General features: G+C 57.4%; 2 protein-coding genes across 5 annotated transcripts in view; one reads left to right on the forward strand and one right to left on the reverse strand.

Annotated features, from left to right (window-relative positions):
• The first annotated feature begins 1,906 nt into the window (after nucleotides 1-1,906).
• On the forward strand, nucleotides 1,907-5,277 carry MRPS25 (mitochondrial ribosomal protein S25). Its single transcript, XM_055134268.1, has 4 exons — nucleotides 1,907-2,112; nucleotides 3,646-3,752; nucleotides 4,529-4,616; nucleotides 4,979-5,277. Exons 1-4 carry the CDS (start codon nucleotides 1,979-1,981, stop codon nucleotides 5,169-5,171), a joined length of 522 nt encoding a protein of 173 aa, XP_054990243.1. The 5' UTR covers nucleotides 1,907-1,978; the 3' UTR covers nucleotides 5,172-5,277.
• A 1,043-nt stretch (nucleotides 5,278-6,320) lies between these two features.
• Nucleotides 6,321-22,658, reverse strand: part of NR2C2 (nuclear receptor subfamily 2 group C member 2) — a 79,825-nt gene continuing 63,487 nt past the window's right edge. For 3 of the 4 annotated variants that reach the window (XM_055134265.1, XM_055134267.1, XM_055134266.1), the window contains 7 exons: nucleotides 20,921-21,054; nucleotides 17,691-17,868; nucleotides 16,473-16,594; nucleotides 15,382-15,521; nucleotides 13,978-14,115; nucleotides 12,863-12,968; nucleotides 6,321-11,243 (listed from right to left, as the gene is read on the reverse strand). In XM_055134265.1, coding sequence (XP_054990240.1) covers nucleotides 11,069-11,243; nucleotides 12,863-12,968; nucleotides 13,978-14,115; nucleotides 15,382-15,521; nucleotides 16,473-16,594; nucleotides 17,691-17,868; nucleotides 20,921-21,054 — 993 coding nt within the window. In that variant the 3' untranslated portion in view covers nucleotides 6,321-11,068. The remainder of the gene's footprint in view (nucleotides 11,244-12,862; nucleotides 12,969-13,977; nucleotides 14,116-15,381; nucleotides 15,522-16,472; nucleotides 16,595-17,690; nucleotides 17,869-20,920; nucleotides 21,055-22,658) is intronic. The other variant, XR_008629717.1, reaches the window with a different exon arrangement.

Consider the following 22,658-nt stretch of genomic DNA (forward strand, 5'->3'; position numbering starts at 1 on the left):
TGAACACCCTTCCCCCTCTTTCCTAATAATCATCCACGTATCAAAAGCACGCCCAGCTCCCGTGTTACCTGGCTGTTATGACAAAATCGGGGTCACTGGCTCTTAGGATAAACAGGGTTTGAGTTCTGCACTCGTGAAACCTAGTTATTCCTGCAGTAAACAGTTTCTATACGTAGCATACGAATCCTTTTCAGTCTTGTCACCTCATCAGAACGCCGCAAAGTCAAGGAAATGTACGGCCCTGTTGCCCAGCCTGATGCTGACATCACTTGGGTCTTGGAGACCGAAACCTCCCAAGGACCTGGGTGAATCGTTCAACCTGGAAATAGCACTTGTTCAGGACGAGGCAGAAAGCTGAGTGCCATTCGCAGAATCCCTCGTTCAATCCTCCCAACCCTGATTCACAGGGGAGATGACTGAGGGGTCAAGCATGCCCTGTGTCTTGTGGTGGGATTGCAACCAGGCCAATCCCAGCTGCCCGAGTCTGACTCATACATGGGCCCTCATTTCTAACATGGAAATATCCGTGTTAGGGAAACACTGGTGGGCTTGAAGATCAAAACCTTGGGGCTGGAACGAGTACTGAGTTATACTCCTAAAGTGCTGGCCTTGTGTACAGCGGACCAGGTTTGGTCCTCTGGAACCGCATAGATGATTTCCTATGAGTACTGCCAGGGGGCACCTCTGAGCAGAGCCAGGAATAAGCCTTGAGTGGCTCATCTCTCTCTCCCCTCCCCCTTCCCCTTCACTCTCTCTCTTCCTCCCCCTCTCCCTCTCCCTCTCCCTCTTCCTCCTTACTCGCAGGTCCTGTGGGAGGCTGCGGCCTGCCCTCCGGGAGTAGGAACAACTTGCTGAATCCTTGAGGCGGAAAGTACACCAGGAAAGTATACCAGTGTGAGACGCTTCCTGGCACCGCCTAAGGGACAATGCACATTTTCATGGTTTCAGGCACCCAGTTAGGAGTTGAGAAGCTTCCCCAGTGGTCCTGGCAGGAGGCAGGGCGGGCGCACAGTCTTGGGCAGATAAAGGTGGGCTGGGGAATCAGCACTGCCGGGATGCTGCCCTTGCCTGGCGGGACCTGGGCTCAGTCCCTGGCACTGCAGAGCCCCTTGGGCAGTGCCTACAAGCCGGACTTGTACCCCGGGGGGCCCTGATCCCTCTGCCTGTGACCCCATTGGGCCCAGAATATGCTGGAGGGGCTGGTGGTCCCGTACATCACGGTTCTGCAGACCCCTGGGCGCTCGGGAAGAGTCCCGCCTCGCCCCCCAAAAAGGAAGCGCCTTCTCCCGCACTGGCCTGTTTCTCTGGACGGTCTCTGAGTCCCACCACGCCCTGACTATTATTTGCGCTGGAGGGGGGCTTCAGCAGTGAGGGGGCTGCTGCAGACAAATTCCGGACCTTCCTCAGCGCCAACCCTTTGAACTGTCTCCCTGGACCCAACACTTTTGCCTAGATTTTTGCAAACCGTTTTCTGAGCCTATGTCAGCGACTGGGCTGGAGCGATAGCACAGCGGGTAGGGCGTTTGCCTTGCACACGGCTGACCCGGGTTCGATTCCTCCGTCCCTCTCGGAGAGCCCGGCAAGCTCCCCGTGGCCTATTTGATATGCCAAACACAGTAACAACAAGTCTCACCATGGAGACGTGACTGGTGCCCGCTCGAGCAAATCGATGAACGCGGGGCGACAGTGCTACGACGACGGTGCACGTCAGCGACGGTGCTACTCGAGCCCCTTCCCTCTGCAGCCGGAGCGGCTGCAAGAAAACCCTCTTTGGGGCTGATGCAGGACGCGGACTCCAGCCCCGCCGCTTCCCGCTGCAACTCCGCACCTCGGGAAAGGCTCCTTCCGTGGCGGCGGCGCCCCCGCCCACCGCGGGACTACAAGTCCCAGGCTGCCCCGCGCGCGCGCTGCCTGCCGGGAGGCGCGGCCGGCGGGACGGCGGGGCCCTGTGCGCGCGGCGCCCCGCCAGGCCGCCACCATGCCCATGAAGGGCCGCTTCCCGATCCGCCGCACCCTGCAGTACCTGAGCCAGGGCGACGTGGTGTTCAAGGACTCGGTGAAGGTCATGACGGTCAACTACAACACGCGCGGGGAGCGCGGCGAGGGCGCCAGGTCAGTGCGGGCCCCGCGCGCACGCGGCGGGCACGGCGCGGGGGTCGCGGGGGTCGCGGGCAGAGGCGGCCCCGCCCCGGCAGCCGCGCAGCCCCCCGCAGCCCCCCGCAGCCCCCCGGCCCCGCGCCGCACGCTGCCCGCGCGTGGCCCTCCCGGAGGGCGGGGCTGGCCGGGGGGCGCGCGGGGTCAGGGCGGGGTAACCCTAAGGCGGTATTTCCCGGGCACCTGAGAAAGCCCCTCGCCCCAGGAAAAACCTTCCCGGTGTGCAGTGATGGGTGCGACAACTAGAATCTAAGAAACCCACGTTTTCTACTTTCCCCGCTTCTGCCCCTGTCGCCGTGGCTTACTTGGTTAAGCACCTCGGGCCGGCTCGGGGCAGCTGACTGCAGCCTGACACGTCCTCCCCGGCTGGGGTGAAGGCTGCGCCCAGCGGGGCTTGGGGGAGCCTGTGCCCAGCGCCCCGAGCCCCCAGGGAGACAGTGTCAAGTGGTGCCACACCAGCTCGCCACGTCTCTGGGCCACGACGGCCCAGTTGCAAAGTCCCGGCCGTGTCCGTGCGGGGCCCCGAGTCTGATGTCAAGCACAGCCCCACACGTGCCACGCGCCGTGCCAGCGGCACTGTCCGGGCATCCCTGCGCCTCGGATGCGTGTGGCCTGGGTCACAGTAAACGAGTGTGTGGGAGCCGGTCGCTGAAACGACAGAACGGAAGGGGAATGGGTAGAAATATTAATCACTGTCAGTCATCCCGTTGCTCGTTGATTTGCACCAGCGGGCACCAGTAACGTCTCCATTGTGAGACTTGTTACTGTTTTTTGGCATATCGAATATGCCACGGGGAGCTTGCCAGGCTGTGCTGTGTAGGCAGAATACTCGCAGTAGCTTGCCGGGCTGTCCAAGAGGGGCGGAGGTATCGAACCCGGGTTGGCCGCGTGCAAGGCAAATGCCCTACCCGCTGTGCTATTGCTCCAGCCCAGAAATAGTAATATTAAAATTTTATAATCATAAATTAGCACTGTAGCACTGTCGTCCCGTTTTTATCGATTTGCTCCAGCGGGCACCAGTTACGTCTCCATGGTGAGACTGGTTGTTACTGTGTTTGGCATATCGAATATGCCACGGGGAGCTTGCCAGGCTCTGCCGCGAGGGCGGGATACTCTTGGTAGCTTGCCGGGCTCTCCGAGAGGGGCAGAGGAATCGAACCCAGGTTGGCCGCATACAAGGCAAATGCCCTACCCGCTGTGCTATTGCTCCAGCCCATAATCATAATTTAAATAAATTAAAATTATCAATTATGTTTAATTATAAATTAAATGATTTAATGATAATTAAATATTGGTACCCCTCTAGGGGCGGGTGGGACAGGACAGCGGGGAGTGTGCTCAAGTTGCTTGCAGGCAGCCAGTGCTCAACCCCCAGCATCCCATTTGTTTCCCCCCTCCCCACCCCAGGCCCATCAGGAGTGATCCCTGAGCACTGTCAGGAGTCTCCCAACGACAAAGACCGTTGCAAGTTCAGTTTCTTGCTTTCTTCAGGAAATTCGTGTTTTTCAACGTCCCTCAGATCCAGTACAAGAACCCCTGGGTCCAGATCCTGATGTTCAAGAACATGACGCCGTCCCCCTTCCTGCGGTTCTACTTAGGTGCGTGTGGGCCAGCACTCGGGACAGAAATATCTGCTCAGATTGGTTTGCGTGGGGGCCACACCTGCTGGTGATCAAGGGTTCGGGACCACTCGGTGCTAGTGGTTAACCCGGGTCTCCTGTGCGATTCGGCCGGATTCACTCTTGGCCCCGGTGGTTTTGATAGAGATTAATTAGATCAGTTTGGGGCAGACTAACTTTTGTATTTTTGGTTTTCTCTGGCTCTAGCCGGCTGTGCTCTGGGCTCGGGGACCGTATCAGGTGCCTGGGTTGGGAGTGTGCAGGGCAAGTGCCTTACCCACCCTGCTGTGTCCCCGACACCCTGGGGTAGAATATCTTGACGGTATCTACCCATGAACATGGAATTCTTTCCCACTGCAGAGTACACTTTGGCAGCTACACCTGGTTTGTCTGCAAGCACAGCTTGCGTCTGGGTCATGCAGACAGACCCGCTCGGGGGCCGTGTGTGCTGGGGGGCTGACTCGGGCGTCAGTCCCAGCCCAGACATCGGACATCTGAATCTGCTTCTGCAGATTAAAAGGATTTGAGAGGCTGGAGCGATAGCACAGAGGGGAGGGCGTTTGCCTTGCACCCGGGTTCAGTTCATCCCATAAGCACCGCCTGGGTGCAGAGCCAGGAGGAACCCCTGTGCATTGCCGGGTGTGACCCAACAAGCAGAAAGAATAAGAATAAAATGATTTGAGAACCCAAGTCACACCACGTTGAGGACTGCATCGAGCGGCTGGATCTTTCTCCCCTGTGCTTCCCGTCTGCAGATTCCGGGGAGCAGGTGCTCGTGGACGTGGAGACCAAGAGCAATAAGGAGATCATGGCGCACATCAAAAAAATCTTGGGGAAGACAGAGTGAGTTGTTGGGGCTCCCTGAGCTGAGAGCAGGGGTGTGAGTGCCGAGACTGACCGCTCAGCAGAGCCTGGCCTCGAGGCGCCCCCCCCAGGCCTAGTTGGCCACCCCCCCCCTCCCTGCTCTGTGCCCTGCTGTGGCCCCTCTCCTTAGGGACTTCGGCTTAGCGCCAGCCTGTCCACTGTGTCGGGGTGTCTGTACCCAACGGGGCCCCGTTCGGGGGAGCACGCTGTGAGGAAGGGGCGGGGACCAGGGGAGGCCTTCCTGTCCCCCCTCCCGCGCAGGAAGGCTGCGGGCGGGCTCCCCCCCCCTGGCTGGCAGTCCCTTTCGGGAGCGTCGCCCACACCTTGTGTCTCTGCCGCAGGGAAACCCTGAAGAAGGAAGAGCAGGAGAGGATGCAGCTCTCGCACCCGGCCCATTTCGGGCCCCGGAAGTACTGTCTGCGGGAGTGTATGTGCCAGGTAGAGGGGCAGGTACCCTGCCCAGGCCTGGTGCCCTTACCCAAGGAGATGACAGGGAAGTACCGAGCCGCCCTGAGCGCCGGTGCCCAGGACTGAGGCCGCCGGCCTCCGTGTGCCTGTCAGCGCAGACTCAGGGCGCCCTCGGCGGTGGGCGGGGCCCACAGCTGGGCCGCTCATGGGAATAAAATGCTTTTTCACCGAACTCTTGGGCACGGCTGTGCGTCCCTGGTATGAGTGAGGCCCGCGGGGTGGCGAGGGCTGGGGAGGCCTTTTCCTGGGCTGCGGCTGCAGGGTGGACGCCCCCCATCAGGCTCCTGTTTTCCTGGCGAGCCTCTGAGTGGGGCTGGGTGGGCTTCGGGCCTGTCCAGGGGCCGTGCAGCGCGGGCACTTGAACAGGGCTGGCTGCGGGCGAGGAGAGTGCCTTATCCCGCGCTCACCGGCGGCCTTGCTTCCGGGGGCAGGTCTAGTGGGCAGGATGGCCCCTGTGGGACCCCCACACAGCCCCGGTGTCCACTCACGACGGGCAGGGGTGGCTGAGGGCTGCCTGGTTCTCCGGCCCAGGAGAGGTCCTCGGGCTTCAGCTCCGAGAGGCCAGAGGGTGGCTTGGTCACATGTGCGGGACTCGCAGAACCTGGGGGGCTGGCCCTGTCCCTGGGGTGTGGTTCAGTCAGTGGCCTCAAGCGGGGTGGGGGCTGTTTTGCGGGGCAGGGTGGAGGCAGAGGCCCTGCACGCCCGTGGGACAGGGTCCGGGGCGGCTGTGGATGGACACGGCGGTCATCAAGCCCAGTAAGCTGGAAGTTGGCTTTTTCACGTGGGGGCCACACAGGCGGTAACAGCCCAGGGCCTGCCTGGACCCCCTCTCTGGAGATCGGCGCCTGCAGGGGCGCCTCTAGAGGCAGAGTTTTCTCTGTTATTGGTGGTTTCTTTTTATTGGCATAATCAGGCGGGTTTCTGGACTCCTGCGCTCAGTGCTCACCCGGCGGCAGAGCCAGAGGTCAGAGACACCAACTACCTTGTTTGTGACTTCAGAGCTTGAGCGTTTCTACCACCACAGCCGCCACCCTCTCGGGAGGGTCCCCCGGCCCCTGTGCTCTGGCCCCACGTCTGCCCCCCCCCCCCCCAGCTCGGTTCAGAAAGGTGCGTGTGGCCGTGCAGGGTCCGTCCCTTGGCCAGCGAGGAGGAGCCCTCTGTGGGCTCTGGCCACTGTCACTACAGAGTGGAGGAGTGATGAGCAGGACGCACAAGTCTTTAATTCACTTTTAATAGTATAAACCTCGTTTAGGTAGTAGTATTAAGCCACAACAGTAATGCCACATTGAAACAGCATTTAATAAAATGCATAAAGCTAATTCATGCACTGCAATACTCTATATACAAACACAACAATGCAAATTCTTCTTCAGGACTGAAGACAATGATTAGATATAAAATTCAGTTTAAAAAGAACATGCTTTTTTTTTTTTTCTTTTTAAATGCCATCACATAAACAAAGCTGATTTCAAGCTACAGCTTTGAACAGATTTTAAACCTGGAATTAAAATGCAATGGCATAAACAATATATTGTGAAGGGAAAAGGTTACAGAAACGGTCCCAAGAAAATCCAACACCTGAATGAATTTTCCTTTTAACAGACATCTTTCAAAAGAGCTGTAATGCAGCTACATTTTACCAGAGGTCCCAACTACAGGTAAAAACTGGTCTGTACTATGAAAAATGTGCAGCTTTTTCTGTTATAAAACTAGTTGAACACTGGTTACGGGAGCGGGGACCAGAGAGGCTGTGAGGAGACAGCCCGGCACTTGAGCTGGGAGAGGCGGCAGCGTCTGCGTCATCAACGCTCCGGTCAGTAAAATAATTACTCTCCTAAAGGAAACCATTTTTAATGTAAAGTCTATTTATTCCCAATGTTATCCAAAGATTAAACTTTATCAAAGTCTGTCATTTGATAAATGTTGCTGAATATTTTTTCCAGCATTTAACAATGTTTCTTCTACGCCGTATGTATAAATATGGAAACACCAAAATTTCAGTTAAGGCTTCTTAACTGAACGTACAGCTGGGTCTTACAAATCCCCCCCCGCCCGCCCCCACCCCACCCAGGATGCTTTTTGTAAGCTCACAGTTTAATGCTCAGGTTGCTGTTAAGACAGAGCGCCCCAGAGGAAGAAGTCTGCGGTGCTTCCGCTTGTATTTCAGCTGGAAAGCTGTGTTCAACAGTGCGATTGTCGCGACAGGCAGGGACACGGGAAAGGTCGAACAATCACAGCTGGACGAGGCCAGAGAAACAGCTGGAGCTTTCCTTCCCATCGGGGGCGGGGAGGGCGGGAGAAGTGACCCACGTCTCACAAAGGCACTGAGTACTATGGTCTCAATGAGGCGGCTGGGAACCTTTCAATAGCTCACGGAGCACAAAAGCGACGGTGGCCGTGGGCGTCTGCAGCTCGCTCCGCGCTGGGCTTGCCGGCCAGCTCTCGCCCTCCGCTGGTCGGGCCCTGCTTACCAGGGCGGGGCCCTGCCTCCCGAGGGCCGTGTCTCAGTTTCAGCCCGATTAGGGGGAATTCATCAGAATACATCTGGACGGGGAAAATTTGGCATCTGTAGCTTTAAGGGCATACATCTTCATGTTAAAAACGCAATTTTAATTTTGGGAAAAAAAAATACCTAATTTACGGAAAGGAGTTAAGTAGTAGATTTTACTCACATGCGATACAGTTAGCAAAGTAATTTAGGATTTGTAGCTTATATGCCGTAAGTTGGCCATCCACATTCATGCTTGTTTGGAAGAATACTTGGTAGGTGACGGTTTTCAACTGGCATTAGACTTGGTTTGCTCTCAGGAGTACACGCCGCTCGGAGTCAGCGGCAGGGGGTCCCCCCAGCACACCTTCCCTGGCGGGGCAGCTCGTCGGGGCACGAGGGTATACTGCACCCCTGCAGCGCCTGGCCCGTTTAACCCCAGAGAAGAGTGTCATCCTGTTAGGGCCTTTTCTGTCTCGAGCTTTCCCTGACAGAGCGTGTGACACACGGCCTTTCCCAGCCCTGGAGCTCGGGGCCTCCACAGCATCGCCCCGCGCGACCCAATCATACACTCCACCGTGAGGGAAGTTTGGGTACATGGCTACATGTCTGTATACATAATATACACCTATGTACACATAAGTTATATACACTGTACATTCGTCGAGCTATAAACACACATACATTCATCAGTCAGGCGGCCCAGAGGTCTGTACACGGGGCCTCGGGAGGGACCCAGGGCTGGACGCGCAGACGTGCTCAAGACAGGAGGCCAGACCCTGTGGACCAAAGACTCCACCCTCTCGGCTGGGGTTGGCCGTAGAAGCCAGGCTCTGAGTCAGAGCATTCCGGAAGCCACGCAATCCAGCGCCTGGTCAAAAGTGACACTTGTCAAGACCTGGGCTAAGACACTGAGATGTCGCCCACGGCCCACCGCACACAGAACAGCTCCACTGGGAATGGGCACGCAGCTTCTGGGCAGGCTCTGGGCAGGCTCTGGCCCCTCTCAGGTCCGGGTACACGGTTCCCCCCTTTCTGCCTGGAGTGAAAGCACTCCGTCCAGCTAGAACCCCGTTTCCCAGCGGCCAAGTCTGCATGCCGGGTGGCGCCATCCCTCGGCTCCTGAGCCAGCTGCCGCCACAGTCGGGGAGCCAAGCGCTGCCCAGACCCTCCACTTAATACTGACACAAGGAGACAGGCCCTCTGAGGGCAGCCACAGAACGCGTCTTACACACAACATCACCCGAAACCAAATATGAAAACCCGAAGAAAGAAAACCCCCAACAACAGCCTCAGTCAGATAATAAATAACACAACCCTCCCCGACAGACACACACACATCTCGAATGAGGGGATGTTAAGGTACTTCCTAAAAAACTTCCCAGGAATAACAGTAAAAAAGTACTATTTGCTTAAGTAATTTGGTCGTTTTCTAAGCCTCTTCCTGTCCTAGTATCTGATTCTGTCCCATTATTTTCCACAAATTTCAACAAAAGCTGCAGCATTATCAGCGGGGGGCGGGCGTCAGCAGGGAGGCGGGGCCAGGGAGGCTACTGCCCTGGGGCAGAGGGCGAGTCTGACTTCACTGAGTGTCTGAAAAGTCGAACTGAGCACTGGTTGCGGTCCCTTGGAAGAATTTTGGACCGGGGGCCTCGCTCAGGCAGTCTGACAACAGCGGGAGGGACGGCAGTCCAAGGCGTGGGCGAGGAGGACGTGATCCTTCAGGAAAAGGTCACTTCAGAGTAAGGCCAAGAAGGATCTGGAAACTAATGGGTGTCGAGCCCGGGGAGGCCACTGAACTAGTCCCTGCCAGAGAAGGGACGCAGGGACAGGCCGCGCTAGGGCCAGCCCTCTCGGCCCGCGTGCGGGAGCCCGGCACGCCCCAGTCTGAGCCTTCTCAGCATCCTGCTGGTTATTACCTGTCCCCAGCACAGCCCGGGCCCCTGGGTGCCTGCTCAGCCCCCCGAGGCTCTGGGACTCCCCCGGAGCCTGGCGGGAAAGGCGCGGGCACGGGCCTTCGGACGTGCCGGCGGGGTGTGTGTGCGAGGGGCTGCTCGGGGCAGAGAGGGAGGACGGGAACCGCCACGCGCCCCGCTCCGGCCTCCAAGGCTCCGGCCTCCAAGCACACCGCGGCCCTGCTCCAAGCCGCCGCTCTGGCTTTTGTCTTCACTTGACATTTCAGCCACTTCAGACCTAGAAAACCACCGCTGTGAGCTGGCAGAGAGAGAAGCGTGACTTTCCCCTCGCTCACGGGCCCCCCACTCCTCCCTCTAGCTCCAAAGGGGCCTTGACCGGAGGCCCTTTCCCTTCCTCCACTCCGCCACTGACCCCATAAAGTGCTGCGCCCGGGCCTGGGCGGGCCCCTCTGGACTCTCCTCAACAGACAGGAAGCGCCCGACTGCCGCGGCCACACTGCCCCTGCCCTCTCCTCTAGCTCCTCCCTCCCCGGGGAGAGAGGGGCGGGGGGCTGTTCCAAGGAGCGGGCGTCTGCAGCTGCGCTGTCCAAAGGCTGGGCCCAAGGGACGGTGGCTTGGGGGGCTGCCGGCCAGTCACCACAAACCTGGCTCTCAGCTTCGCTGGGCGCTGGCCAGGCCGCAGCAGGTCCCTCCTGGGGGACGGGGCCCTCACACGCGCCGGCCCCGTGCCGCATTCCGCAGTTCTGTGCAAAGGCTCAGAACGCCCACCTCGCGCGCCGGCCTGAAGGTGCCGTCTCCCGGATGTGGAGGGGGTGCCTTGGGGTCTCTCCGGCGGCTGCAATCCGATCCTGGAAGCCCGTCATCAGGGGAGCCCCGGGGAGGTGGCGCCCTCCGGCCTGGCGGGAGCCGGGGCGGGTGCCGAGCGCCCGCTTCCTGCAGGCTGCAGACAGGCCGAGTTCTCCCTGCTCACGGGAACTCAGCCCAACACCGCCAGTGCGTGCGTCCCAACAGGAACGGAGCCTGCGCTCCCTCACACAGAATGATTGTCTCCTGCCCCTACTGGCTTTCACAGAGATCGTCAGCGTTTCCACAAGACAGTTTCCCCCCTGCCCTGCGCACAGGCAAGACGCTGTGACATCCCCAGCGGTAAGAAGTGCTTAGAAAGTGCTAATATCATTACCCTGGTAATTAGTAGCTATTAATTCCAAGGACATTTTTAATATATATACACACATACTGTTCTCTTAGGTTCTTTTAGTTTTAATACTAGTCTCTGATATTATAAAATTCTGTTTGCGTTTTTTGCCCTTTGAGAATTTCTAAGTACAAATTGAGTTAAAAGATTGTTCCAAAACCTGCTACTTCATCAAAAGGCATTAAAACATTTCTTACGGCAGGAAGTGATCCTACTAGTCTTTTAGTTGCTATTTTCTGGGATTAACAGAGAAGAAACCAGGCAGGAAATGGCTAACACATCGGACATATTTGCACATACCAAAGTACCATCAGTGAGTGCGCAAGGGTCCGGGCCCGAGGCTCCTGCGGCCCCGGCGAGGGCACTATAGACTGGCTCCCGTGATCTGCCCGTTGTACTCCGCGGTCTCCATCTTGAGGATGTAGGGGATGATGCTGTCTATGGACACGTTGCCGATGAGACCCGTGAAAAACAGTTCTTCCGTTATATTGGAGCTCATCAGCCTGAGTGCCGGCAGGCGGACGAGGATCCGGGCCAACCTGGAGGGGGAGGCCCATCAGAGACTGGCAGCAGCCGAGGGCCCTGTCTGCTCGGAACGGGACCGAGCAGACCCGCCAGCCGCCCGCTTAAACAACTGCTGCGTGCAGTTCATCACGGGAGAAACTGCAAAGCGCAGTCTGAAGACGTGCGTCCAAACAGATTCCCTTCACTTTTTTTAATTAAAAATTTTTGGTTTGGGGGTCACACCCAGCAATGGCTCTGCACTCAGGAATCACTCCTGGCGGTGCTTAGGGGACCAGATGGGGCACCAGGGACGGAACCCAGGTCAGCTGCAGGCTGTAGTCGCTGACCTCTCACTGCTTATAACGACGCTCCCGGTGCCCAGCAAAGAGCAACACGTAGCGATCAAAAGAGAACAGGCTACCACATGTGTCTCCAGAGCAGACCAGCCCAGGAACCACCTACAGTTGCATCAGAGGAAAAAATGATTTCCAAGAAGGAAAGTTTTGCATGTTCCTAGCCCTGGGAAATGGGTATATATGGTTACTGTAATAGGTGAAAAAATAAGTTACAAAATCGTTGGATTTTATAATTTCCATTATAAACAAAATTCTGCAAGCAAATACATAAAACAGGAACAATAGTTCTCTGGATAGTGGTAATGTAAGAACTGCCTTGTGGGGGCCCAGGGAGATTTCTCAAGGGCTCCGCCAGTGGCGGGGCGGGGGGGGGGGGGGGTGGTGGGGTGGTTTCCCTCTTGTACCTCCTGGGCTGCAGGGAGTCTACAGTGAGATCTTGCAGGATTCCAGAGCAAACTGACCCTGCTCTGGCGAACCCTGCTTTTGGGGCATAAAGCTGTGGTTTCTGGGGAGTGCTTCCAGGGACCACGTGCCGGGGACCAAGCCCACGGCCCCGGTGAACAGAGGGGGCACAGAGGAAAACCAGTGGCGAGAGTGTGGCCACCTCTGTCCCGGGGCTTATGTTGAGGGGGCGGCTGTTAAAGAATCTGCTTGGCAGGAGTCCAGACACTGCTGGAGCCTCCGGCAGGAAGCCACCAGGACTCTCTTCTGCCCCATTTCTGCAGAAATTTCCTTTCCAAATCTGCCCGCACGGCCGTTTTAACAACACGACTCAGTGCTCAGGACTGACGAGACGGCGCAGAGGGCGGGAGCTCAGGCCCAGCACGTACAAGGCTCTGGGTTCGACCCCAGGCACCGCATGGCCTCCGCGTCACCCCTTGGTGTGGCCTCGGGGAGGACACAGCTCCCAGGCACGGCCCCTGCACCACACGGTCCCTCCAGGGAGCCAGCAGCTCCTCAGCCCCACTGGGTGCTCCCCCACCCCCAAACCTCCGACCCTCACCCCAAAGAAAGGAAAAAAACCACCAGAAGCCAAAAAAGGAATTGTCAGTCAAATAAAGGGACTTTTAAAAATCAGTTTAGGGCCCCCCCCTCCGATTCGAGGGGTCCGACCTGGTTTCTGTGACTGGAAACTTCGTCTTCCCCGGGGGTGCCGCCCAGGGGGCCGAGTTTGTTCCCTGCTCTCTGGGAGCTCCCCCTACACCATGTTACTGGACGAGGGAGGGCGGGGTGCTGGCCCCGTCCCAGCCCCAGAGGGCAGGACAGGCCGCCACCCGCCCGCAGGGCCCGGGCCTCACCGGTACGTGTCTTCCGAGTAGGTCTTCTGCACGTAGTCCTGCAGCTCCATCTGTGCCTTTTCCTGGAACTTTTCAATCTGGCTGGTGCTGGTCAAGCCGGGGTGATCTGGGGAGAGAAGAATGCCCCCGGGCTCCCTTTATATCCAGAAAGCCTCGCCTGAGCATTTTTCTGGGGGGAGTCTGGAGGGTGGGGGGGGTGGCACACGAGGCAGTGCTCGGAGACCATGTTCCAGGGTCACACCCAGGGCTCCCACATGCAGAACATGCGCTCAGTCCTCCGGGCGCTCTCCGGCCCCTGCAGACGTCTCGGTACTTATTCCGCGTCAGGCTGACGGACCGGCCACTGTCAGAGCCTACAGGGTCCCCGGAGGGGAGGGCGGGCTCCTGCACGGCCACGCCGGCCTCCACAGTCTCTGGGCATCTGACTTCCTACTACTCTGGAAAATGGGTTTTCAGATGATCACATACAGCTAGAAACGACGGCTTTCCACACACTCCGTCACTCTGACGAGCGGGCCTGCCGTTCCCGTACAGAGGCCGGGAGGAGGGCGAGGGGCCAGCTGAGGAGGCCGGCCAGACCCCCCAGGCTGCAGGACACTAGTGCGCGGCAGGTCTTACTGGGTCTGATCACACATCCTGAGGATTTGCACAGGGCAAAACGATACAAAAAAGGACGAGTGGCTGCCCCTCTATTTCGTACATGCAGTGTGACACGGTCAGTGCTGTGCCCAGGACAGAGAGGCCATCTCTGGTCAACCGGGTCAGGTACGGCCGGGATTTCCTCTGCAACTCTGAAGGCAACAGAATCTCACCCAGCAGTGCCGGGAAGGAGGCCCCGCAGGCTCCGTATGTGGCGCTCACCACAGTGCCAGGACGGGCCGGGGGCTGCCCACGGGCCACGCAAGTGCTCCTCCAGCTGTGAGCATGAAAGCCCTGAAGGCAAGGACTGACGGACGCACGAATGTCACTTGTGTCGGCCTGAAAGCGCCCTGCCTGAGGAGAGCCCGGTCGCGACGCGGCGAGGCCTCTTTCCTGCGCGTGTGCTGACAACGGTAACGCTCGCATTATCAGTAGACACAGTGGGAACGCTCGTGAGTCCCCATGGCATATCTTACCCGGGCTAAAGAGAACTATAGCTTTAAGGTATGCATACTCATAGCCGTCAATATCCAGCTTGGCCATACTGTTACAGAACTCCTGAAGCTTCCAGATGTGCTCCATGACCTGCTTTATCCGGTCACCAGAAAGCTTGTCTAGGAATGAAGAACACACACCCTCATGAAAGGAACACGAGCTGCTGCGAAGGCCACGAAGATGGAATCATTTTACTTCTGAATGAAAAAAACAAAACAACAACCACCCCCAGATATCTGACAATGGCTAAGAGCTTCGTTTTCCAGCTGCAGGCAACGAACCCGAGTCCCACACCTCTTGCACTCGACCGTCTGCCTCGGTACGGAGCCCGTGGCTCGTGGCGGCACCCTGGGTCTGGGCGCGGGCAGGTGATTCCGTGCCTCTGCTCAAGACCCAGACGCCAGTTCTCATCGGCACGCAGGTCTTCTAAGCCTGCGGGCACTAATAAATGTTTGCCAACATACAAATTAAATGCCTACCTTTTCTGGTCGAGCAAACAATTTTGTATTAAACGATTTAATTCATAGGATATCTTACTAGCCTGGCAAGTTCCCCGTGGCATAGTCGATATGCCAAATACAGTAAGAATAACAGGTCCCATTCCCCTGACCCTAAAAGAGCCTCCAATCATTGGGAAAAACGAGTAAGGAGAGGCTGCTAAAATCTCAGAACCGAGATGAATGGAGAGGTTACTGGGGCCTGCTCGAGTAAATCGATGCACGACAGGATGACAGTGATACAGTGATGATATCTTACTGAAGGTGTCACAACCAGCTAAATAAAGCCTAAAACTTCGTGAGCAGAAGGGAAAAAAAAAAGAAAGAAAGAAAGCTTGTGAACAATCTAACAAATTCAATAAAGTGTTCTAGGAGTTGAAGAATCCAAAGGAATTAACTAGAAAGCAAGCCGGGCGCAGCAGCTGCGCCCTGCAGACGCCTGTGTGCCGCATCGCCCCGGGCAGCTCCCACCCTGACGTGGCCTGGACCACCAGACGCCGCCGCAGACCGTACTAGGGAAGAGTCGCTTGCCCACTCCCGAGAGAAGAGCTGAGCGGTGACTGGGCCCCGAGCCCCCAGGCCGGACTGATGCTCCAACCCTCCTACGTGTTCTTTCACTTGGCACAGACCAAGGGAACCTCAGTTTCTCCAAATGTGGTGAGAAGTTTCTCTAGGGTGTGAGAGTCGGTGAGGTCACACACAGAAGGGTCCTCTGTCGTGACGATGGACACCTAAGCTGTGATCTGGAAGCTGCCCCGGCTCTTAGCTTTCTTCTTCCTTTCCCACTCATTCTACCGAAGGCCGCAGACAGGCCCCTGGCAGCGGTGGGGGCACCGTGTGAGACCCTCCCTCGGGCGCTGTGAGGCCGCCCGCCCGGCCCCGGCCTACCTTCCTGGATGCTGTTCTGCAGGTGGTTGACGATGGCCGCCAAGATAGTGGAGAGACTCATGACCTGGGCACACTGCGCCAGGCCGAGGGTGAAGAGCTCGTTCCAGCAGGCCCGCACCAGGCTGGTGTTGCAGTCCTGCCTAGGGACACAGACACCAGGACGTTGGCACTTCTCCAAGCCCCGCGGAAACAAGTGGATCCAGAAAACGTGCCCTGCAGGTCTGGGGCCTGCACTATCCGCACACAGCTAAACTAGCAGGCCCGCGAGGGCAAACAAGTCCCGTACAAAGGAATTCCCTAGGCAAGAGCCCCCCAGAATGACTTGACCTCCTGCCCCTTTTACAGGGGAAAAATAAACCCGAGAGCATCCGAGCGGAAATCTGCGCGTTTAAGTGAACAAACAGCAAATACCCCCAAATTACACAACGCTCGACTGTTCCTGTGCCCCAGGGGGCGCTATGGCCTCCCCGAGACACTGCTTCCGATCCCAACAATCAGCAGCTTTCGAAGCCTCTCACTCGCAGCAGTGCTGGCAAGAGGCTGCAAGGAGCCCGCCCTGGGTCTCCCGGGACACTGGGCCTGCAGCCCCCTGGGGAGAAACTAGACACGCAGGCAGGAGGTAGGGGCCGGACAGGCCGGTCCTGCGCTGGGCAGTACGCGCAGCAGGACAGCTTGGCGGGCACCCTGCAGGCATCCACTTGACTGGGGCGCCCCAGCCGGCTGCAGGACGTGGGGCCGAGCGCTGGCACAGCAGGCAGGGTGCTGGCTCTGCACGTGAACCCCTGGCGCGCTATGTGGTCCCTGAGTCCCGACAGTGGTGATCCCTGAGCACAGAGCCCAGAGGAAACCCTGAGCATCGCCGGAAGTGCCCTCCCCCCTCCCCTCTCCCCCTCCAGACTTCAGGATAACTCCTGCCCTCCACTCCACTGCACGCCCAGCCTGGGTTCCAGGCGCAGAGTCAGAGGGCGGGGGGAGCCCCCCACTGCAGCCGGGGCCTCTGCCCTGGGCCACTGATCAGGCCTTCCCAGCGGAGCCCTCGGGCACCCTCCGGACCCCCGAGAAAGGAGAGGGCAGAGCACGAGATGACTCACCCAAGTGCCTGGAAGGCCGGGATGGACCTGGCCCAGTGCATGGAGAGGAAGAGCAGGCGGGACGCGGACTCGCAGATGTAGTGCACGTTGAGGTACTCCGGCATGGGGCTGGGCATGGTGAGCTGAGGGAGGGAGGGGGCGGGGGACAGGTGTTGGCGGGACAGAGAATGGCTCTGTCTGTCACCACGAGTCCCTGTGGCATTTCAACAATCGTGGCAGCACCGTCACCATCTCTGATGCTAAAATCCTGGGTTTGTTTTTCCCAGTTAGGATAGGGGTGACGACCCCGGGGACGCGGCCTGCGTGCAGAGCAGACTCTTACACTGCTTCGGGGGCCGGGAGGACAGCACAGCAGGCAGGGCGCGCACTGAGGGCCATCTGGGCACCAGTCCCGGGCTCTGGGCACTCCACTGTCTAGAAGGGCACAGAACCAAGTGCCCACGGAGCTGTTTCCTGTGCATCCCCAGGCATCTAAGAGCAGGGTTCGACCTTCCTAGGCGGCCCATCACTCTTTCGGTAGAGCTTTCTAGGGGCAAAGGAGACTCGCACTCGTAACTCGAGACTGGGAGGGCTCCAGGGAAGCCGCGAGTGTCCTGAGAGCAGGCGAGAGGAGAGCGCCGGGCCCTAGCAGCGCTCTCAAGGCTATCCGAGATCTATTCTCGCTGGGCTGCGCCATAGCACAGCGGGTAGGGCGTTTGCCGTGCACACGGCCGACCTGAGTTGACTCTCCTCCATCGCTCTCGGAGAGCCCGGCAAGCTACCGAGAGTATCCCGCCCGCACGGCAGAGCCTGGCAAGCTCCTTGTGGTGTATTCGATATGCCAAAAACAGTAACAACGAGTCTCACAATGGAGATGTTACTGGTGCCCACTCAAGCAAATCAATGAGCCACAGGACAACAGTGCTACAGCGGTATTCTTGTTGCTGAAGAGGGGAAGGGTAAGAGTGGTGGCTGGGAATGAGGCCGCTGCCTGCAAGGTGACGCTGACCGAAGACTCGCCGAGGCAGGCCCAGAAGTGCCCGTGGCCATGGGTCCTTGAGCAGGACGCCTCAGGGCTGCCTTCAGAGCCAGGTGGCACTGTGTGTGGGACAGGCTGAGGGGCAGCAGGTGCTAACAGCAGAAGGAGGGCACGTGCGGGGGTGACCTGCCGGCACGCCGGCTGTGACAGAGCCCCTCCTCCGCAGGCGGGGTGCCAGGGCAGCGGTGCGGCGCGCTCACCTTGAATGTGACGTGAGTATCCGAGAGGAGGGGGCCCTCCACCTCGATGATGGGCGTGGACTGGTCTCTGCTGATGACGTGGATGCTGCCGCCGCCGCCTGTGTCCAGCCCGTCAGCCAGGCTCGGCGGGGAGGAGCTGTCTGTGGTAGTAAGTGCTTTAGCTAAGGTGTCAAATGCCCTGAGAGCAAAAACGAAGCAAGCAGAGGTTGGGAAATGCACGGCTTCCAGGGAGAAGAGCCCTAGCCAGGCAGTGTCGAGAAACAATGCACACAGAGAGGGGGATTCACTGCATCTGTGGGGAAGGGAGAGCGAGCGTAGGAGCTCTGCGATATTTCTCTGTTGTCGGGGCACTGACGTATGTACAGCGTCAAACCGTGAGGGGCCTAGCAGGACACTCACCTTGCCTGGGGTCGACTCGGCCTCAACCCCAGCACCCGATATGATGCCCCAAGCTCCACCAGGAATGATCACTGAGCACAGAGCCAGGAGTAAGTCCTGAGCACCACTGCGTGTGGCCCCAAAACAAACACTGAAAATTATGGCAGCATTTTGCCTTGCAAGCAGCTGACCTGGGTTCAATTACTTTGTCCTTCTTGGAGAGCCCGGCAAGCTACCGAGAGTATCCCGCCTGCACGGCAGAGCCTGGCAAGCTCCCCATGGAGTATTCGATATGCCAAAAACAGTAACAAGTCTCACAGTGGAGACGTTAGTGGTGCCTGCTCGAGCAAATCGATGAGCAATGGGACGACAGTGTGACAGTGCTATGCATGTGTACACGTATACACAGACCTGTAGAGAGTACACTAGGCTTTCTGTGAGTCTGCTCTTTCCTTCACCACACAATTTATCACTTTTACCAAATTTACCCATCCCATTCCTTTTATATTATTTATTTTCACATGTAATCTTTCCCCCCAATTTTTGGGCCACAATGCTCCCACGCGCCAGAGCACATACGCTAACCTGTGAACCATCCTCTTTATCAGCGACTCTCCAGGGAGAAATTTTCTTCATTTCACAGATGTGCAAGTTAAGGCTTAAATAACTTTCCTACGAGCACCTGCCCAGTTAGGGGCAGAATCAGAATTGTGCCTAACTCAAATCCATCAGCTAATGGATCCTGAATCTTAACTTTGCTGATCAACAACTTAAGTGAACTTTAGCGCCAGCAAACTGCGTGGTCCCTAGCCATGTCCCTTCCAAGCTGACCACATGGGCAGAAATAATCTGTCCCACAAGAAAGGAGCAAATTACAAGAGTCAAGTTGTAAAGAAATGCCTGTGGCAGCCTCTCACCGATGCTGGGGTCCAGTTACTGCTCTCTCAGGGACGGTGACCCATTCTGGTGATGGCCACTCTCTCAGAGACAGACATCTACCCCAGTGATGCCGCTCTCTCAGGGACAGCATCTACCCCAGTGATGACCACTCTCTCAGGGACAGCCATCTACCCTAGTGATGGCCACTCTCTCAGGGACAGCCATCTACCCTAGTGATGGCCACTCTCTCAGGGACAGCCATCTACCCCAGTGATGGCCATGCTCTCAGGGACAGCCATCTACCCTAGTGATGGCCACTCTCTCAGGGACAGCCATCTACCCTAGTGATGGCCACTCTCTCAGGGACAGCCATCTACCCCAGTGATGGCCATTCTCTCAGGGACAGCCATCTACCCTAGTGATGGCCACTCTCTCAGGGACAGCCATCTACCCCAGTGATGGCCATTCTCTCAGGGACAGCCATCTACCCTAGTGATGGCCACTCTCTCAGGGACAGCCATCTACCCCAGTGATGGCCATTCTCTCAGGGACAGCCATCTACCCTAGTGATGGCCACTCTCTCAGGGACAGCCATCTACCCTAGTGATGGCCACTCTCTCAGGGACAGCCATCTACCCCAGTGATGGCCATTCTCTCAGGGACAGCCATCTACCCACAGTGATGGCCACTCTCTCAGGGACAGCCATCTACCCACAGTGATGGCCACTCTCTCAGGGACAGCCATCTACCCTAGTGATGGCCATTCTCTCAGGGACAGCCATCTACCCTAGTGATGGCCATTCTCTCAGGGACAGCATCTACCCTAGTGATGACCACTCTCTCAGGGACAGCCATCTACCCTAGTGATGACACTCTCTCAGGGACAGCATCTACCCCGGTGATGACCACTCTCTCAGGGACAGCCATCCACCCTAGTGATGACCATTTTCTCAGGGACAGCCATCCACCCTAGTGATGGCCACTCTCTCAGGGACAGCATCTACCCACAGTGATGACCACTCTCTCAGGGACAGCCATCTACCCTAGTGATGGCCACTCTCTCAGGGACAGCCATCTACCCACAGTGATGACCACTCTCTCAGGGACAGCCATCTACCCACAGTGATGACCACTCTCTCAGGGACAGCCATCTACCCACAGTGATGACCACTCTCTCAGGGACAGCCATCTACCCTAGTGATGGCCACTCTCTCAGGGACAGCCATCTACCCTAGTGATGGCCATTCTCTCAGGGACAGCCATCTACCCTAGTGATGACACTCTCTCAGGGACAGCCATCTACCCTAGTGATGGCCACTCTCTCAGGGACAGCCATCTACCCACAGTGATGACCACTCTCTCAGGGACAGCCATCTACCCACAGTGATGACCACTCTCTCAGGGACAGCCATCTACCCCAGTGATGACCATTCTCTCAGGGACAGCCATCTACCCACAGTGATGGCCACTCTCTCAGGGACAGCCATCTACCCCAGTGATGACCACTCTCTCAGGGACAGCCATCTACCCCAGTGATGACCACTCTCTCAGGGACAGCCATCTACCCCAGTGATGACCACTCTCTCAGGGACAGCCATCTACCCCAGTGATGGCCATTCTCTCAGGGACAGCCATCTACCCTAGTGATGGCCACTCTCTCAGGGACAGCCATCTACCCTAGTGATGACTGTGCCACACCCACAACTTGGGAAGCCACATGCAGGTTAAACTGACAGGAGAAACGTCTGCCACTGACGCGCTTGCTCCCGTGTTTCACTGAGCTACTCTCCATTTTGGGGATGAAAAGCAGTTTTGACTGTCTGATACCGTATGATGTGTCCACAGTCCCATAGTTAAAACTGAAATGAAGACAGACGTGTAGGGGGCCCGCGACAATGTTACAGCCGTAGTTAAACTGGACTGGGTGTCAGAGCGCTGTGGGGGGGTGCCGCAGCCACCCTCAGGGTACATACCGCGTGATCTCACTTGCAGACTGGTCCTCCGGCTGCATCTCCGATGTGTCGCCATTGTTAAGGGACTCGCTCAGGTTGGCAAGGGAGGTGACTACGTTCGCCAGAGTGCCCAGCGCGCCCTGGCTTGTTTCAGCCTGTTGAGCAAAAACAGGAAGACGGCCGTGAACAAAAGCGTACCCTGCCTCTGTCTCCGGTAAGCGCATGGAATGCTGGCTTGAAACTGAGCACACGGAAGATGCTTCCTATCACTGCAAGCGCTCACCAAGACCACAGTATCACTGCAGTCCACGGTAGTTAAAAACGACATACCAAGTGTCAGGTGCTGATGCAGAAAACCCTGAACCCTCCCACAATGCTGGGGAGGGTAAATGATGCCGCCGCTCCGGAGAGGGGCCCGGCAACTCCCGGGAAGCTGAGACAGTCACCCACCATCGGGACCCAGCTCTAAAGTATGCACCCAAGAGAAATCAAAACTCATGTCCACACACGAACGAAAGTGTGCCTAGGGGCTAGAGCAACAGCGGGAAGGACACTTGCCTTGCATGTGGCCCACTCGGGTTCAATCCCCAGCATTCCACATGGTCCCCCAAGTCCTGCCAGGAGTGATTCCTGAGTGCAGACCCAGGTGTAACCCCTGAGCATCGCCAGGTGTGGCCCCCAACCAAAACAAACCCAAAAGAAGCATCCTCAAAAGTTCACAGCAGCAATATTCATAATAGACAAAAAGCTGAAATAACCCATGTTTATCAGCCGACAAAATAAAATGTGATATAAACAATGACAGAAACTTGAGACAATCCACATGTTTATCAGCTGAGAGATGAATAAATAAAATCAATAAATAAATGAGACGTGTGCATGTCATCTGGCGATAAAAAGGAGCATTGACACAGACTAAGCCTGGGTGGCCTCGGAAACATCATGCTCTGGGGAAGAAGCTGGCACAAGGCACTTCCTCTGGCTGCTTTTACAGACGGCATGTCGCCCGGCAGAGCCAGCCGGAGAGCAGGTCAGCTGAGCGGGCAGCAGGTCCGGGATTCGGGAGAAGGAAAGTGACGCTTTCACAGATTCGAAGTCTTTTTGGGAGGAGCTGGTTGCAGGACCATGTGATATTAAAAACCACTGAACAATGGATTCAAAAAGGCGTGTTTGATGGGACATAGCTACACAGCTTTTAACAAGCCAAGCCACCAAGACATGTATGTACGTACAACCCCTGCTGTGTGGGTTACAGCTCTGATCCTGAGGAGCACTGCTTACTGAGTCAGAGCTGCCAGCTAACAGTCACCCTGACAGAGACTGACCTGGAAGGGAGAAAAGCAGTGATGGAAGCCACTGCGGCCACGCTCTGTCCTGCAGCCCAGCAAGGCGGAGCCTGGGGAGAACCAGGGCCCAGGTGCTGGGCTGCTGACCAGACCTGCTCTAAAGAGGTCAGCCTGCACATCGCGTTATTTTAAAGCAGAGTCCGTGCACTCGGCTTCTGAGGACAGCTACCTGTCCACGCTTTCCTTTCTTTTTCCTCTTCTCCGGTGGGTGGGGGATTACTCCCAGCTCTGTGCTCAGGGCCACGCCTGTTAGTGCCAGGGAGGGACGAGGGCTGCCCGGGCATAAAGCAATGCCTCGAACCCTGTGCTCTCTCTCCGGTCCCCAGGTGTGTTATGCGCGGCCCCTACTTCATGCCAGACATCAGGGTGGGAGCTGTCGCTTCCTCTCACAGAGGCGGCGCGGGCTCTGACAC

Source organism: Sorex araneus, chromosome 4, assembly GCF_027595985.1.
Source record: "Sorex araneus isolate mSorAra2 chromosome 4, mSorAra2.pri, whole genome shotgun sequence".
Taxonomy (NCBI): domain Eukaryota; kingdom Metazoa; phylum Chordata; class Mammalia; order Eulipotyphla; family Soricidae; genus Sorex; species Sorex araneus.

Bases quoted from the DNA above. Each gene is read 5' to 3' on its own strand.
- MRPS25 (XM_055134268.1), top strand. From the start codon at position 1,979: ATGCCCATGAAGGGCCGCTTCCCGATCCGCCGCACCCTGCAGTACCTG. The intron at 2,113-3,645 runs GTCAGTGCGGGC...TGCTTTCTTCAG, and splicing joins GAGCGCGGCGAGGGCGCCAG to GAAATTCGTGTTTTTCAACG. The intron at 3,753-4,528 runs GTGCGTGTGGGC...TCCCGTCTGCAG, and splicing joins CTTCCTGCGGTTCTACTTAG to ATTCCGGGGAGCAGGTGCTC.